Below are 14,924 nucleotides of genomic sequence, written 5' to 3' on the forward strand. Positions count from 1 at the left end.
TTTTTTTTTTTTTTTTTAACCATTTGAAATAATTTGGATTAGTAGCAATTGTGAGATTTCTGTGAAAGAAAAGGGATTCAGTATTTATGTGGTCAATCACACAAGCTTTCAAAGTTAAGCTGCTTTGTTCAGTTTGACTCATTAGCTTGCAAGCTGTGAGGCATTTAGGAAACGGTCTTCTCACCCAAAGGCATTCTGGGATTTCCATGACTGGCCAAGGTAAAACTTTTTTTTTTTTTAATGGTCAGAATTTCTAAACCTTTTTTCATTTACTTCAATGTTTGGCTGTTCACAATGTCTTCGGTTTTGTACTCATTCTGTAGTTAGTTTCCAGACTGTTGCCACACTTTTTGTCGAGTGCAGATTTGGCTTGGCCATGTACTGTCATGCATTTCAGGGTTATATTTCAGTGAAACCACACTAATAAGGAAGAATTGTCTTGGCGTGACCGTTATATTTTCTCACCTGTTCCCGTTCGTGCCCTAGAGATGCACTCTCGGGGGGGTTAAGTAACTGGATGTTTTCCTACATGTAAAATTCTTCTGATCTGGGGTGTTGGCCATTATGATACTCACAATAGGCATGTGGAAGTCAGATTTAGTTGATTTTGGCCAGTCCGTTCTGGCGGGAGGCACTGTTTGGCCCTGGCTAGAGTATAGCTCCTTGACGTCACCATAGCAGTGTTGAGTGTCCTGAAGCAGGGGGGCCTCTGTGTCAGCTGCGTCTTACTTCATACCGACAGTCCTCATTCTGTGTAGCCACAATTTATTATTTTTAAAAATGTAAACTGAGAAGGGGTGGGGAGGTGTATATAACTTAAGTTTTGGACCTGGGCTTTCACATGACTGCTGTGGGAATTTCTTACAAAGAGACATGGGTTATAAACTGGAGTCCATACTCTGCTAATTTTGTCATAACTTTTTTTTTTTCTGGCTTTAGAAGATATGGTTGCCTGTGTCTAATTTCAAGTGCAGTCCTGGATGCTTGGAGGACACCTGTGTGTTGTGTCTATGTGAGAGAGACCTGCCAGACCCCTCTTTAAACTTGGTGATCTTGGTCCTGTTTTAAGTTTGGGGGATACTCACAGTACACAGTACTTGCAGTATAAGGACTGGAATTCTCTCTCTCTGCGGCTGGGCAAGGCCAAGCCTCATGCTGTAACCCCATTCACCCCCCCTCCTCCACCTTCCCACCCCCCCCCCAACTGTTCTTTTCTCCCTTTCAGGGGGACCTTCCTTTCTGTTCACTCCGTTCTTTAATGTTTTTCTCTATTTATTGTGTAGCATGTTGCCGGAGTCCTGCTCCCGTTAACTCTGCATGTAGTTTTGTTTTCCATGTTACGACTGAAAAGATAACAAATAAAAAATGAAAAAAATGAAACTGACTGAAACGTCGAAGCTTCCTCTGGATCGTCTCTTACCGGCTTGGATGTGTCCAGTGTCCCTTCTATACCGGTCGCCCGTCTCCCTCGGTCCAGATGCAAGGCCGTCCATTTCAACGCTTCCATAAACTTTATTGTACATGACATAATCTAACACAGTTTGTTATGCACAGCGTCCGTGACCTTTTTTTTTTTATAGTCTTTTTCATTTTTTAAACATTCTCCGTTCGATAAAGAAAACTGTAAAAATATTTAATTAACCTCTAATTAAAAGATCTCTGGGGTGGGTGTGGAGGGGGAGGGTGGAGGTGTCTGGTCCGGAAGTAGGAGGAGGAGGGGGTTGGGGGGGGGGGGGGCGTTGGCTCTCCCGGGGAGGGGGGTGGGGGGGTGGAGCAGCAGCTGGTGGATTTCACCGAGAGGAGGGGGTGGTGTTCCCGTTCAGTGAAAACCTGAGAAAGAAAATGGAGTCCACGGGTCAGAACTCCTACAGTAGCAGTGGCAGCAGTTTGCTCATACCTCTAGCTCTGTAGCGTACCCTAATATTGGTCAATTGGGTATTTAAATTAAATTTACTGGGTGCCCCGACTGACCTCCGCACTCTCTCCAGCATGTGTGTGACCAAGCGGTCCGAGATGCCCGGACAGGACTCCTCCGCGAGGCTGAAGGCATTTTCTAGCTCCTCGATGGCGCCTACGCTCGCTCCGTTCGTCCGCCTCTTCTCCTTCAGCTGCGGAAACGGGAGACTAGCGTCAGCCCCCGGTCGCGCTAGGGAACCTGGACCGCATGGTCCTCTGGACTGTCGAGGTCGCTAAAACCCTATGGTAAAGCCTTGTTTAGATTAGCATCTCTTGGTTAGATGCATCGCTAGGCTAGCACTGACGCGTCTAACCAAGAGATGCTAATCTACGGAAAATGAGAGGGGAGGAACTGCTGGCCTCTGATGAAATGCCAGGAATATGAACAGAGCTTGCCTGCCGATGCAACAGATGGTAAGATGAGTAATTAATCTCATTTGTCACCAACATATACCTTCATTAGAGCTCCCTGGGAGAAATGTATTTTTACAGAAGCCCTTATATAAAAATACATCACATTTGAAGCCCCACAGGAGATAATACCCCTTAGACACTATGCTTATTTTAAACTTCAAACCTTACCTCTCTGAAGATGGGCGTGACCAGCGATGAGAGACACTGGGATTTGGGTTGTCTCTTTACTGCCTCTGCCGTCTGCAAGAAAAACTGTAACTGAGTCCCCCGGTTAATCCACACCTCAAAGGCGCTAACTCTTAATTCTCCTTGTGTGAGCACACGTGGTCCTAGAGAGTCATACTGACCACTACGAGTGGGAGTAAGAAAGGGAGTTAAGAAACGAAGACCCCGATGGCAGATCAGGGTGCAGTTTTGCCTATTGGCTGATAAAATATAATGTTATGACATGGCCATGGGAAACCTGATCCTGGATCAGCGCTCTTTACGGATATGGGCCAGACTGTGTGAATCGCGACACCGGCGGGCGGCCATGTTGGCTCACCTCAGAGTCTGTGTTGGCAAAGCCTTTCTGGAGCTTGTTCATGGAGCTGGGCCTCACTGTTGGCGGAAAGGTCCACATCGGACACTGGTCTCTGTCGTCGCCATCTCCGTCCCTGAAAGGACGACAAGGCAAGGGGGGGGGGGGGTCAGCCGGGACCCGCCTGCATCGCTAGCGCTCGGTAAGCGCTGCTGGACTCCGGCATTCAGGGGCAGGTTGCTCAGGAATGGCGGGAAAATTTTCAGGGGACAATTCTAACTGGTAGAAGTGTTTCATTCGGCCGGCCTGTGAAAGAACGGGGTTGCGCGCACATGTCCGAGTCGTCGGAGCTGGACTCGTCCCCGTGGCCCTCGGATTTCCAGCGGCGGTACCGGTCGATGAGCTCCGCCAGGTAGGGCGTTTTCTTGGTGTAGCGCGTGATGAACTTGTGCTTCAGCAGCTCCTTGGCAGTGGGTCTCTGGGGAGGGGGGGGGAGAGAGATTTGCGGTGAGATGTTTTTCAACCCCTCTCTGGTGTCACACGCTCTACACGGTCGGCTTGTAATTTACCGTACAGCGCTGTATTTACTGTACCTCTGCGTCTGACCCCAACCAGAGCTGTGCAGACCCGTCTACCTTCATTTCCTGCGTGTGCCTTTTCTCCTTTCAAAGTGCCATGCTAACTTTGGTTTAGCTGCGTATGAAGTTCAACTGGATCGTGTGTATGCTCTGCCACTATAGGAGCATGTAAAGCAGATGATGTGAAAAAAGATAATATTTTCCATGAGCTGCCTAGTTTAGTCCTGAAACATCTGCAAATGCAATAATGACATCACTGATCCAATATGAGCAAGAAAATGTCTTGGACTTCAAAATGTTTTTTTAGGCTAAACTTGTTTCTAGAACAAATTGGAACAAGGGGGGAATGAGTAGAAACGAGCGAATGGTAAATCCTGCTTGAATATCAAGAAGTTGTCAACTGGCACTTAGTGTTCTAATACAGGCTTAACACAGTGCTAGACACTTCCTAGTCGTAGGTAATTATTATAATTACAAGCTTGGCTAGGCTGAATGTTCTAGTCATTACGTATTGTTTTTCTTTTAAATAAACTGTTGGGCAATACTACTCCTCCTGAACTCATTGCCCACTTATTGTCCGACTCGATCATGACTCACAAATGTAATTGCTAGAATTATTGGTTCTCGATTTCTGTTGGAACGCCACATTACTGGATAATTATCCATGGTTGGTTAATTACAAAAATTAATGCGTGAGCGTATACTTAGGTAAATGGTTATTAAAAGTCATTGTCGTTGCGAAAATTAAAGACCGCAAAATCACCATTTGTTTGTTCACCTACAGGGCAGGGTGTAGCATTCTCAGTAGTACAGTTTACGCGGTTTCCATCCCAGATGCTCTATTTCTAGAGAGTCTAGAAAGTTCGTTTTTTGCGAGACCACAGGGTTTTAACACCAAGTGAATGTTCCGGCTTGAATCTCTGCCTCCAGCTGGAGCCGCACCAGCATGATAGCGATTTGTCGGAAGAGGCAACTGACAGTTGGTTTATTAGCAGAACGCATCCCTGGAAGCTGGGCAGACTTCTCACTGTGCCTGGTCAGGCTTATATAACGGTAAGGGTATTAGCCTGTTGACCGCAGTCACTGGTAATGTGGTGGACGGAGGTACTTACAAAGCGGGGGTCTTTATTGAGACAGGCCTCCACAAACTCTTTGAAGGGTTTGCTGTAGGTCCCCTCTAGGGTAGGCGGGTTGTTTTTAGGGATGAGGAACAGCACCCTCATTGGGTGCAGGTCCGAATTCGGGGGCTCCCCCTTGGCCAGTTCGATGGCGGTGATTCCCAGGGACCAGATGTCCGCCTGCCACAAACACGCTATTTGTTTTTTCCTCTCAATAGATGTTTTGCAAATATTACAAACAGTGGTGAATTTGCCCCCCTGCCTCAGATATTCATTAATAAAAGCATACTTTAAAAGAAAATAAAATAAAGTACGTTTCTCTCCCTGCCTGACGCCATTGTTACTCAAATATACAGACATGGATACACCAATAGGGAGGGCAGGACAGTAAAATGTACACCGTAAAGGGGGAACTTGAGCATGATTCGGGTACTCAGAAGGGTTAGAAGAGTTAAATACATTGCATATGTGTGTGACGCAATACCAATAACATTTACAATTATGAATATATTTAATCACTATCACAGTCTCATGAGTGGGAAAGATTATGTACACTTACACACAAATCAGTAACATGAAATAAAGGAAAAGGATTTTCTATATTTAGTGAACGGTGTTAAAATGTTGTGAAATACGGTTGTGCATTCCATGTTGTGTGTGCAGGACTAGTTAATTGGCAAATTCAATGGAAAACACACAGACACAGTGACCCTCCCATTTCACCCTCAGTCTGTCAGACTGAACCGATTTGGAATGCCTGCTTGTGTCTACAGTTGGTAGACGAGCCGAGCGGAAGGCAGCTGGAACCTTCCGTAACATCTCGGCATACTGTTGCAAGTTGAGGTTTTCACAGCAAATTGGGCTCCTTTTAAAATGCGGTCAAGTCATTATTTTTCTGTAGGTTGCCAGACATTCCATGCATTTGGCCAGTTTTGCTTTGATATCTGTCCAAGTTACAAGTTGGTCACTTGCACCTGGCAACCCAGTCTGGTTGAGTGTGGTTACATGTACCCAACCCGCATCACAGCAGGGATCTCGGAAGCTTACCTTGAAGTCGTAGGCCGACTGTTTGATGACCTCGGGCGCCATCCAGAAGGGTGTACCCACAAATGTGTTTCTCTTGATTTGGGTGTCGGTCAACTGTCCCGCCACCCCAAAGTCTGCCAACTTGACATCACCCTGTTCTGACAGCAGCACATTGGCAGCTGCCAGGAAGGAAATGAGTCATTGCATAACCCTTAAAGTGTCAGATCGCAAATATGTGACTAGAATGTTCTTAACTGAACATTCTACTGCTGATGTAACAATCGCTACTGATAACTGAAAGCAACAGAGTTCTAGAACACAGACTTAGAATTCTGAACATTCCAAAACAAAAACCTACTCCTTAGGGATAAACAAAGCTTCAGAGGGTGGTAAATGTTTTTTTCAGGGCTAACTCTCCACTTGAACTTTTATTCAAGAGTAAAGTTATGAAAACGGTACTAAGGAGAACCATTTAGTTAGTAAAAATGGTTTCCACAAAGTGATGGCAAGCCCTGTATGTTGCCCATGACTGCAGGGCAATGGGGTGTAACATAGTAAGTGTGGTCGTGTAGCAGTAGGGACAGCCTTGGCCAGGACAGGGACGGGGGGAGGCTGGTCACCTTTGATGTCGCGGTGGATTTTCCGTTCTGAGTGAAGGTAATCCAACCCCTTCAGGATCTCCCGTAGGATGGTGGCAATGTAAGTCTCCTCCAGGGGGCCCGGTCTCAGCTGGGGCAGATGGGAGAGGAGAGATGACCTGATTTCACCCAGATGTGAGCATTAGGTTTTTTTCACAGCAAATGTCTTTTTATTTCCATTTCTAACAGCGGCTGAAATTTTTTATATCCTGCCCTGTCTTTCTGTCATGCACCTAGAACTCCTAGAACTGTGAGGTGCTGACCCAAATAGTGTTTGTTCTTCACCATAAATCTGTAACTGGTCCGGCTGTAGCACTGTACCCGAATTGCGCAACTAAAGTGACTTCTGTGGGATGTTCTATGAATATGAGTCATCCAGTATGTCACATGGATCACTGAACTGATGATTCCAGAGAGGAGAATAAGGGAAACGGTTTACTGTAGTGTCCTTTTGCGCAACGACCTCAACACTGAAACGGTCGTGTGCTAGTTTTGAGTGCGTCCATTGGTTCCGTATCAACAAGCATCGTTGCTGTCATCTTGCCCAACCTTGTGGGCGGACAAAGTCTCGTGAGGGAGCTTGCTTACCAGATCCAGAGCTGAACCCCCTCCCAGGTACTCCATGATGATCCACAGCTTGGTCCCCTGCAGGAAGAACAGATCAGACAGAGGTTGCATATCCTGCTTGCTGAGGGCTGGAGCTAGCGCTAGCTTGCACTAATTAACTATCTAGCCTACAGGTACTCAGGGTCATACTTAGTTTAGGGATCTTTAAGTAGGCGAAGCTAATCATAATAAGGGAAACAGTTTACTGTAGTGTTGTTATCGTTTGTAGTGTCGTTTTCTGTAGTGTCGTTGCTAAGCTTATCGTTGCCTTTCTGAATTCGCTAATTATACACTTTCCCAACCTCTGACCTTTCATTGACCTCAACCCATCACCCCTCCTGTCTGAGACCACAGGTTTTCAATGAGGTCAATGTAGTCTGGGACTGATGAGCAGAATATCTCTCTCTGTTATCAGAGCCATCTGTGGTGTCTACAGCAACTTAGATGGGCCCCAGTGCCCTACACCACAGAGTCTTTATTCCATCATAGAATGACTCATCGCTGTTCTGAGCATTAAAGTTCTGTCTTCATAAGCTGAAACAAAAACATTCCAGTTTGATGTATAATCTGAGAATCGGGACCAAGGAAAATACCATTGCAAGGGATGTTCTGCAATAGTCCCAGGCCCTCCTGTGGTTAAGAAGCAGAGCAGGCATTGGAATATTGGAGCTGAGCATCTGGACTGCATAAAGAATCTGTGCTTAAATCTACACCTCTCTGTGAAACAGCAGAAGCACCTTGAGGTAGGCCCCAAAGTATTTGGTGACGAAGGGGCTGTCGCACTGGCTGAGCACGGTGATCTCCTGCTGGATGTCCTCGATCTCGTCCTCGGCCTCCTCCAGGTCGATGATCTTGATGGCCACCACCTCCTTGGTGCGGTTGTTGATGCCCTTGTACACCTCCCCGAAGGAGCCCTTCCCAATGCGCTCCAGCTTGGTGAAGTACTCCTCTGGGTCCAGACGCGAGTTCTGCACACAAAGAAACAAGCGGACAGCGCAGTCACGTGATCAATCAATCTTTATCCTTACCGACCGGCAATTCGTTAAGCAACAAGGTTATAAACCACAACAAAAAGCACACAAAAAACCTACATGAAACGGTGCCTGAAACACATTCAAGTTAAGTTTGTTCTCTTAAAATGAAACACAAATTCAGTGAGTCAGTTTGACAAAATGGTGTGCGACAGGACTTAAGGGCTCATCTTCTGGTTCACATCGCACACATAGGCATGTCTTTTGATTTAAGTTACACGCTTTTCATTAATAGTTATCTATTTCCTTTTGGTCTCATGAATGCAGTATTGGGATGCACCTTGTTCGTCTTTTCAAGAGAAGCAGGGAAATGTCACAATCACAATTACTAGCACAGATATATTAAATGCAATTATTACAACATAATGAACTATGTACATACACAACACAACACAGTTACTAAAATTTACTTAAAATAAGTTTCTGCACGCATACAATGGGCTGCAATCAATCTGTCCAAGACTTACATGGAACTAAACAAGCCCTGTCTTTTCTTCTACTGGAGTGACTATGTCCATATTAGATTTTTCTTTCTTCATTTAGGCCTATTCCTTTTCCTTCCTATACATACAAGAATACACACTTGGGTTGACTCCACTGCAGTCATCGTAAATTGGCCAGGCTATTTCACAGCACAGTGACATGTCATCATATCCAGGTTGACTTTCCAAGTCTGATGGGAGCTCTAAGCAAGCGTCGAGCTATGACCAGTTTGCAATTAGATTTGTTGAGCCAGGACACTGTTCCCAAGTATGGAAATCAGGCAGGGGAAGTTTCATTTAGTTCCTGGATATGCATGGCATGAGCCATTGGAAAATATGTAGAAATACCATTATGCTTGTGCATCACCAAGTGAAATAACACTTAAACCGCCTATAATTAGGCTACTAGTATACAGTACAAATATAAAATGCAATTATTACAATATAATTACTTGACTTTAAATATGGAGTTTCTGCACGCATACAGTGGGCAATTGTGGAGAAATGGTACTATATATATTTATAGCTGATAATAAACAAAACTCCCAAGAGCATAAATTATATCGCCATGGTGTCTACTTGCGCAAAACAGAGGTCAACTTAAATGGATCCATTAAAAAGGAAATTGCTTCTCCCCAGGGCTATGTTTGTTGAGAGAGCCAGATCTGAGCAGTTGTCAAAAATGCAAGGTTCAGCCAGTCGCATAGTAACTATGGAGTTTTCCGAAAGATGCCCACGATATTTAATTTCCTGTTTTGGTGGAGGAACACAATGCCAGTGCAAGTGCCAACTGTGATGTTCCATGACTGAGCATTTTCCACCGCCACCCACGGTTACCAGGCAACAGGTACATAATGAACTGACATCCTGGTCAAGCTACCTCATTCGCCAGCTTGCATGTTCAAGCATTCCATCTGAAAATACCTTTTTTTCCCTCTTTCTCTTGGAGGAGATTTGTTTAAAATCCGTGTGACGTCCTTAATATTTGTCTCCGCAATACAAAGTCTGAACAGAAACTGAATGGAGATGCTTTAAAAACATCAGACAATTATTATGGCCCTAGTACAGGGGATGTAAATGAGTCCATTTGTTTTACACGCATTTTAATGGCCGCCTAACTGCTAACAAACTGCTAAATGAATAATGGAGGACTATTAACATGCATGCACACACTCGCAAGAAGACCCGCAGAGAGGTGAATTTGTTTCAGGTGTATATGGTTCAGAGAACAGGAATTGCAAAAATAGAGCCTCCTATTCAAATTTACAGAGCAAGATTCAGCCTATAGCTTACTAGTGAGCCCTGCAGTTGTTTGGATTGTCCCAAACTTACTGTTTGTCCTGGAACTGTGTGAGAGCAAAAGGGCCTGAAACCCTGAAAACTGTACATAGAGGACATAAAACGCCTTTGAGAAACAAAGTTTGTTTTCTGTTCTCTCCCTTAGTTTTGTTCTTCTTGTGACACTGCCACTCCATAAGCTTTTCAGTGTTGTGTTTTCAGTTTTATGACCTTAGCTCTTTGGACACCGCAACTGTAGAGTATTACATGCAAGCTGCAGTGAATTAGGCCTATGTCTGAAGTTGTCAACTCAAATGTTACTGTCGGTGGATAAAATTATTTTGGTAATATAAAAGAGGAAGAGCAATCCTCAAACTGGCTGTGAGCAGGTTCAGCCAGAGAATATATAAATAACTTTTTAAACTGAGAGGAAGAGATGATCTGTTCATTAGTTAGTAATGGGCTATAGCCTGTGTGTGTTACAAAATAGTCAGGACATCCCTTCTCTGTGCTGTTAGCATGACTGGTGGGGCCCTGAGAAGAAAGTAAAAACTGCATTCCAGAACTTTCCGTCAGACCCTTCTCTCTGAAACAGGTCTGTGACCACTGCTCTGCAGGTGAGCCTTTGTTATACCAGCTGAGGCCTGGTCAGACATCACTGTTGCTGAGCGGAGCACAGTCTGGCTCCTGGTTCTGCCTCATATCCCGTGGAGTCACATGTCCTCGTAATGAACTCCGCTAACGACGCGCAGCTACAGCACTCATTAACAGCACATCATTATCTCCTGACCCCAATCAACCTGGAGGAGAAGAAAAAGCAATCCGCCCGTGCTGCATATGTATGAGAGCGCAGAAAATGGCTGATTAAATGCTAGCTTTGTGACTGCCAAGTGAACATGCTGGGCTGATGCAGAGGGCTGTGTCCTGGCCAGGGGGGTGAACGAATACGCAGGGAGTTTGGATTCTGGAGTCGGGACAAGGGTGGGGGGCAGCCGACGCGCACCGTCAGCCCTGGCAAAGATGAAAGGCGAAAGACTGCGGACGTGCGATTCGTCCCTGTCACGGATCAAAAGAGATTAGCGCCCCGCGCTGCTCCCTTTGACTCCTGAGTGAGTGTGTAGCAGCGGGCACAGCGGTGCCTTTTCAGCCTCGCTGACTTTAGCCTGGCCGCGCATCAGACTTGAGCTTTACAGGGAAGGGGTCAACTGGAAAGGTCAGCGTCGACCGTGGACTGTAATGCAGCCCGCGTTTGAAAGTGCCGCTGTTCACCCGAGTCGATGGCGGAAGAAAGAGTTACGGAATGAAAGCACGTACTACGCCGCTAATGAAGAAACGCACGTTAGAACCAAATGGGATTTGAAGCATCATTGTTTCAACTTCTGAAGAAAAAAATCGCTTAGGGTTTTGTGTGTTGTTCTGTTATTCAGAACACAGAATTGCACTCAAGTTTACACCATGTAGACTTACTACAACAGGACAGGCAGAGGGGCAGAGAATACCGCAAGGAATTGAGGGATTGAGGTGGTGTTGCTTTTGATCAAGCCCAGTCTTGGTTGCCTGTGTCACGGATCTTAAAACAGGATTATGCGCCAGGCAAACAGGCCTGTGTCTGTTTCTGGATTTCAACTTCTGTTCTTTGATATTTAATTATTGGATCTGACATTTCCGCTATATTTCTTGATGAGCTCATGAATGGCAGCTGAAACCTGAAGCCAGCTGAAGTTCTTGTGTCCCTACATAAATCGTTTGACTGCGGTTTGATCTACAAATTGGTCCTCCTTTGCTGATTACAGCTAATTAACCAATTGAGCCAGCGTAGTTGGCGCAAACAAAAACCTGCATGCACCTTGGTCTTCCACGAACGCAACTGCCCATTCCTGTTATGCACCATATGTCTATTTCCAGGTCACCATTGCTGGCAATCAAAGGAAATAAAATCTAATCTTAAAACCCTGGTACATAAAGCCATTTACTGGAGATTTGACAGACAGCCTGTGTGTAGTGACAAATCACCATTTTATTATCTTTCTTTACAGGCACATTACATCTACCCCAAAAAACCCAGAGGTCTTTCATTTTTTCAACCAAAGAAAGGTTTTTTTTAACAGGGAGCGGGATGCTCATACAAGGAACACAGAGGGGGGTTACAGACAGAGACGGGATCACAGTACAGAAAGTGCCGCAGTGGGGAATTGTAGCCCAGCTACATGGGGGATTCGTACATGGGTTCAGAGTCGCTTGCCTGACAGACTGCTTCACACAGTCTCCCCAAAGACAGGCTTTTTACTCAATAGGGTCGCACTCCTCTTCCATATCATCCATGAAAATGTGTGCCGTTTCTCACAAAGCAAAAAAGGAGTCAGAATAAGGAGTGGATGCCGCAATCCTAACAACAGCGTAGCAGTCTATTCCAGAAGTTTGGGAAGTTCAAAAGTTCAAACTGTAAACCCCAAGCCCAGCAACCATGTCATTGGTAGCCCATTTATCCACAGCATCTCTGTTGGCACAAAAACACCAACCAGGAGGAAACAACAGGTAGAATGGAGACAAACTAAATCATGACCATACAGTTTGAAGTAAATGGCTTGGTGAAGCCAAACCGCCAACTGTACCCCTTCGATTGCACCCATCCTTATATTCCAAAACCTATGATCTATATTCAGGTTATGAGATCCATAGTTGGAACCATAAGTCCACCTTTTGCTATAATGACATACCTTTCCAGGCAGAAAGCCTCATTTATTCTGTGATAAATGAGTGAGCATCCTTAACTGTCACAAAGTGCAACAGGCCGGTTTTGAAACTGACCCACGCCCAGCATCCACCCTCCAAGGTATCCACAATGCTGGACAGCTCATAAGATCCAAGCCCTTGCTTTATTGCAGCTGTGGCTTTTGATCTCTCCAGCTGCAGAACAGAGAGATGTCTCTGCACCCTTAAATTGCTCCACTAATGACATTGAGAATTGCACAGTGTTGTCGTGACTGCGCACTCTACATACTGCAACCGGGTTGAGATTAAATATAGGAAATCCTCTCATCTTTTGACGTAGTGTCTCGCAAGTTCCTGCATGGGACTCCTCCAAAACCAGAACCATTTAGTACTGCAAACTTCATCACACAGAAGCTGAGAATTTCAGTTTAGAGAGATGGTGAGGATTAACACAAGCTATGTCTGATTAGCAGTGAAAAACAGACGGAAATGGAAAATGGAGGCTTGTAACTTCATTTCTTTGTCTAATGCTCTCCTGAGTAAGGAAGATGTAGGGCATGCAATCCCTGAAATGGTCTGATGCCAGCAGATTTGTCAGGTCTGAGTTTACAGCTTTCATTAGGGACAAATTACTAGCATTTAATGGATGGTGGTTGCCAAATGTCTTGGATGCACAGGCAGAATAACTTCCTAACACTAATGCTGTCATTTGGATAATGTTTCACCAATGTGGGCTTTCAAATTTTTTCTTCATCCAGGAAATGTTTTGTGATTTGGCCAACAAATATTGCACCATTTCACAAACTGAACAAGCTCTCATATTTTCAAGGGTGGCATTCTGAGAACATAAAACTGTTCACTCTCCTATCACTCCTTTCCTCCTCGACACAATTCAACAGTTAAAGAGCATATTGTATCTGGCAGGTTACCTAAATGAGATCAGGTATAGCTTCACATCTGTGTCCTGACACTAGCTTTTTCTGAAAAAGATTGAACACTTGCTTCCTTTTTTATCTCAAATAGTTGCAATTGATTTAAAAGCTTGATTTATTGTGAGTGGCAGTTGTATCCCCTGTAAATTAGCAAACAATGTAACTCTGAACAGGCTAGGAAAATGTTCACCAATCCTTGTTTTTCAGATTTTTTAGTGAATTGAAGAAGACGTAGATTCTCCAGTTACTTTCAAAATAAACGACAAAAAAGTATTACTAATTTCTAGCTTTGAAAAAACAACAACACCAAGAGCACACACCGTGCCAGTGTGCACAGCGGGTGAAGGGAATTTCATTTGCTGTCATGCTGTTATGTGAGCATCCTGTTAGCTTGAATGTCTACAGTTAAAATTAACCGCCTTTTCATTGCACGTGTTTCGTTGTCACTGATTAGCTAACTGGACAGATTGATACTTACAGTTACAACAGCCCTGATGCACGACTGTTAATTCTGAGCGAGCTGGCTGGTTTGCAAGCAAACATTATCCGGATTAAATGGAGCGGAGAAAGGAAAGAAAACATGATAGCATGCATCCACAATTACAAATAATTAACTGGCAGCAAAAAAAACTCTTACCGTTCATTCCAGAAATTATGAAAAAAAAAAAAAAAAACAAGATTATAGCTCACGATCAATTACAATCCGTGGCTAACTGGCTACTTGGTGGCAAGCTACCGTTTACTTTACCGGATCGACAACTTGCTAGCTAGCTAGCTAACTGTTAGTTGACCTCCCAAGAAGATGTCCAATCCCACATCTTTACCTGGTTCCGCAGATCCCGGAGGTGAGCCATTCTGTCTGCGGGTTGGTCAGGGTGAGGGCAGCCAAAGCCCTTTCCGCTTGGAAAGGGAGGTTGTCAAAATATTTTTTTCAGTTTTTTTTCTTCCTTGTCTTCTAAGACCCTCTACATAAACAGCCTCCTAATCCACCACCCACCGTGTTTTGGGTTCTAATCGCCCTGTTGCGAACCCCGCAGCACTGCGAGAATGTTATGTATTGTGTAACTCCATCTATCTGAATAGCGGATGTAAAAGCAATTTCGAATTGTGTAATAATATTGGATTTTCAGCTATCAAAGGAGAATGCCTGCTCTTCATTTACTGCTTGAGAGGGGACAGAATAATGGCATAAAGGCGCATGCGCACGAACCTCCTTGCCTTCAATACGAGTTCTGGGACATGTATTTTTACATGTAAACGTCAACACACGATCCCGAGCTTGTTGCAAACTAGGCGTTAACCTTTTTAAATTATCAGTATGCTGATTTTCATTTTTAAATGCTCAGCGTCATTTCGACTAATAAATTCTCCAATAATGATATCCCCCAGAACTGAGTCAAACATGAATGAACGTGAACATGAATGTCAAGCATAGCAGCGGATTGTCGTCTCTGACATTACTTCTGACATTATTTGATCTGGCCACCAGGCGGCATTATTTCTTTCATAAGACAGAAAACGAAGCTCACTCCCACGTAGGGAACTGATGCACACTCATTGTTTTTCATAATTTTTCACACGTTTTAAACAAATTTATATTTGCATTATGTCGGTGTACACTGTCCTTACATTT

The 14,924-nt window shown here is 44.5% G+C and overlaps 1 protein-coding gene across 1 annotated transcript; it reads right to left on the reverse strand.

The window, feature by feature from the left end:
* Nucleotides 1-1,729: 1,729 nt before the first annotated feature.
* Nucleotides 1,730-14,491, reverse strand: stk25b (serine/threonine kinase 25b). Its single transcript, XM_035422353.1, has 11 exons — nt 14,116-14,491; nt 7,594-7,824; nt 6,839-6,895; nt 6,233-6,341; nt 5,634-5,791; nt 4,581-4,766; nt 3,223-3,368; nt 2,915-3,026; nt 2,539-2,610; nt 1,972-2,108; nt 1,730-1,830 (listed from the first exon to the last, which is right to left on the reverse strand). The coding sequence occupies exons 1-11, from the start codon at nt 14,143-14,145 to the stop codon at nt 1,791-1,793; spliced, it is 1,278 nt and encodes a 425-aa protein (XP_035278244.1). The 5' UTR covers nt 14,146-14,491; the 3' UTR covers nt 1,730-1,790.
* Between the last annotated feature and the right edge of the window lie 433 nt (nt 14,492-14,924).

The sequence above is a fragment of the Anguilla anguilla genome, chromosome 6, assembly GCF_013347855.1.
Source record: "Anguilla anguilla isolate fAngAng1 chromosome 6, fAngAng1.pri, whole genome shotgun sequence".
NCBI classification, from domain to species: domain Eukaryota; kingdom Metazoa; phylum Chordata; class Actinopteri; order Anguilliformes; family Anguillidae; genus Anguilla; species Anguilla anguilla.

What these genes read in the sequence shown, in the direction of transcription:
- stk25b (XM_035422353.1), bottom strand. Translation starts at nt 14,145, where the DNA reads ATGGCTCACCTCCGGGATCTGCGGAACCAG. An exon ending in AGTCGGCCTACGACTTCAAG is followed by an intron (nt 4,767 to 5,633) that starts GTAAGCTTCCGA and finishes TGTTTGTGGCAG; the next exon opens with GCGGACATCTGGTCCCTGGG. An exon ending in TCAATAAAGACCCCCGCTTT is followed by an intron (nt 3,369 to 4,580) that starts GTAAGTACCTCC and finishes CCCCCTCCCCAG; the next exon opens with AGACCCACTGCCAAGGAGCT.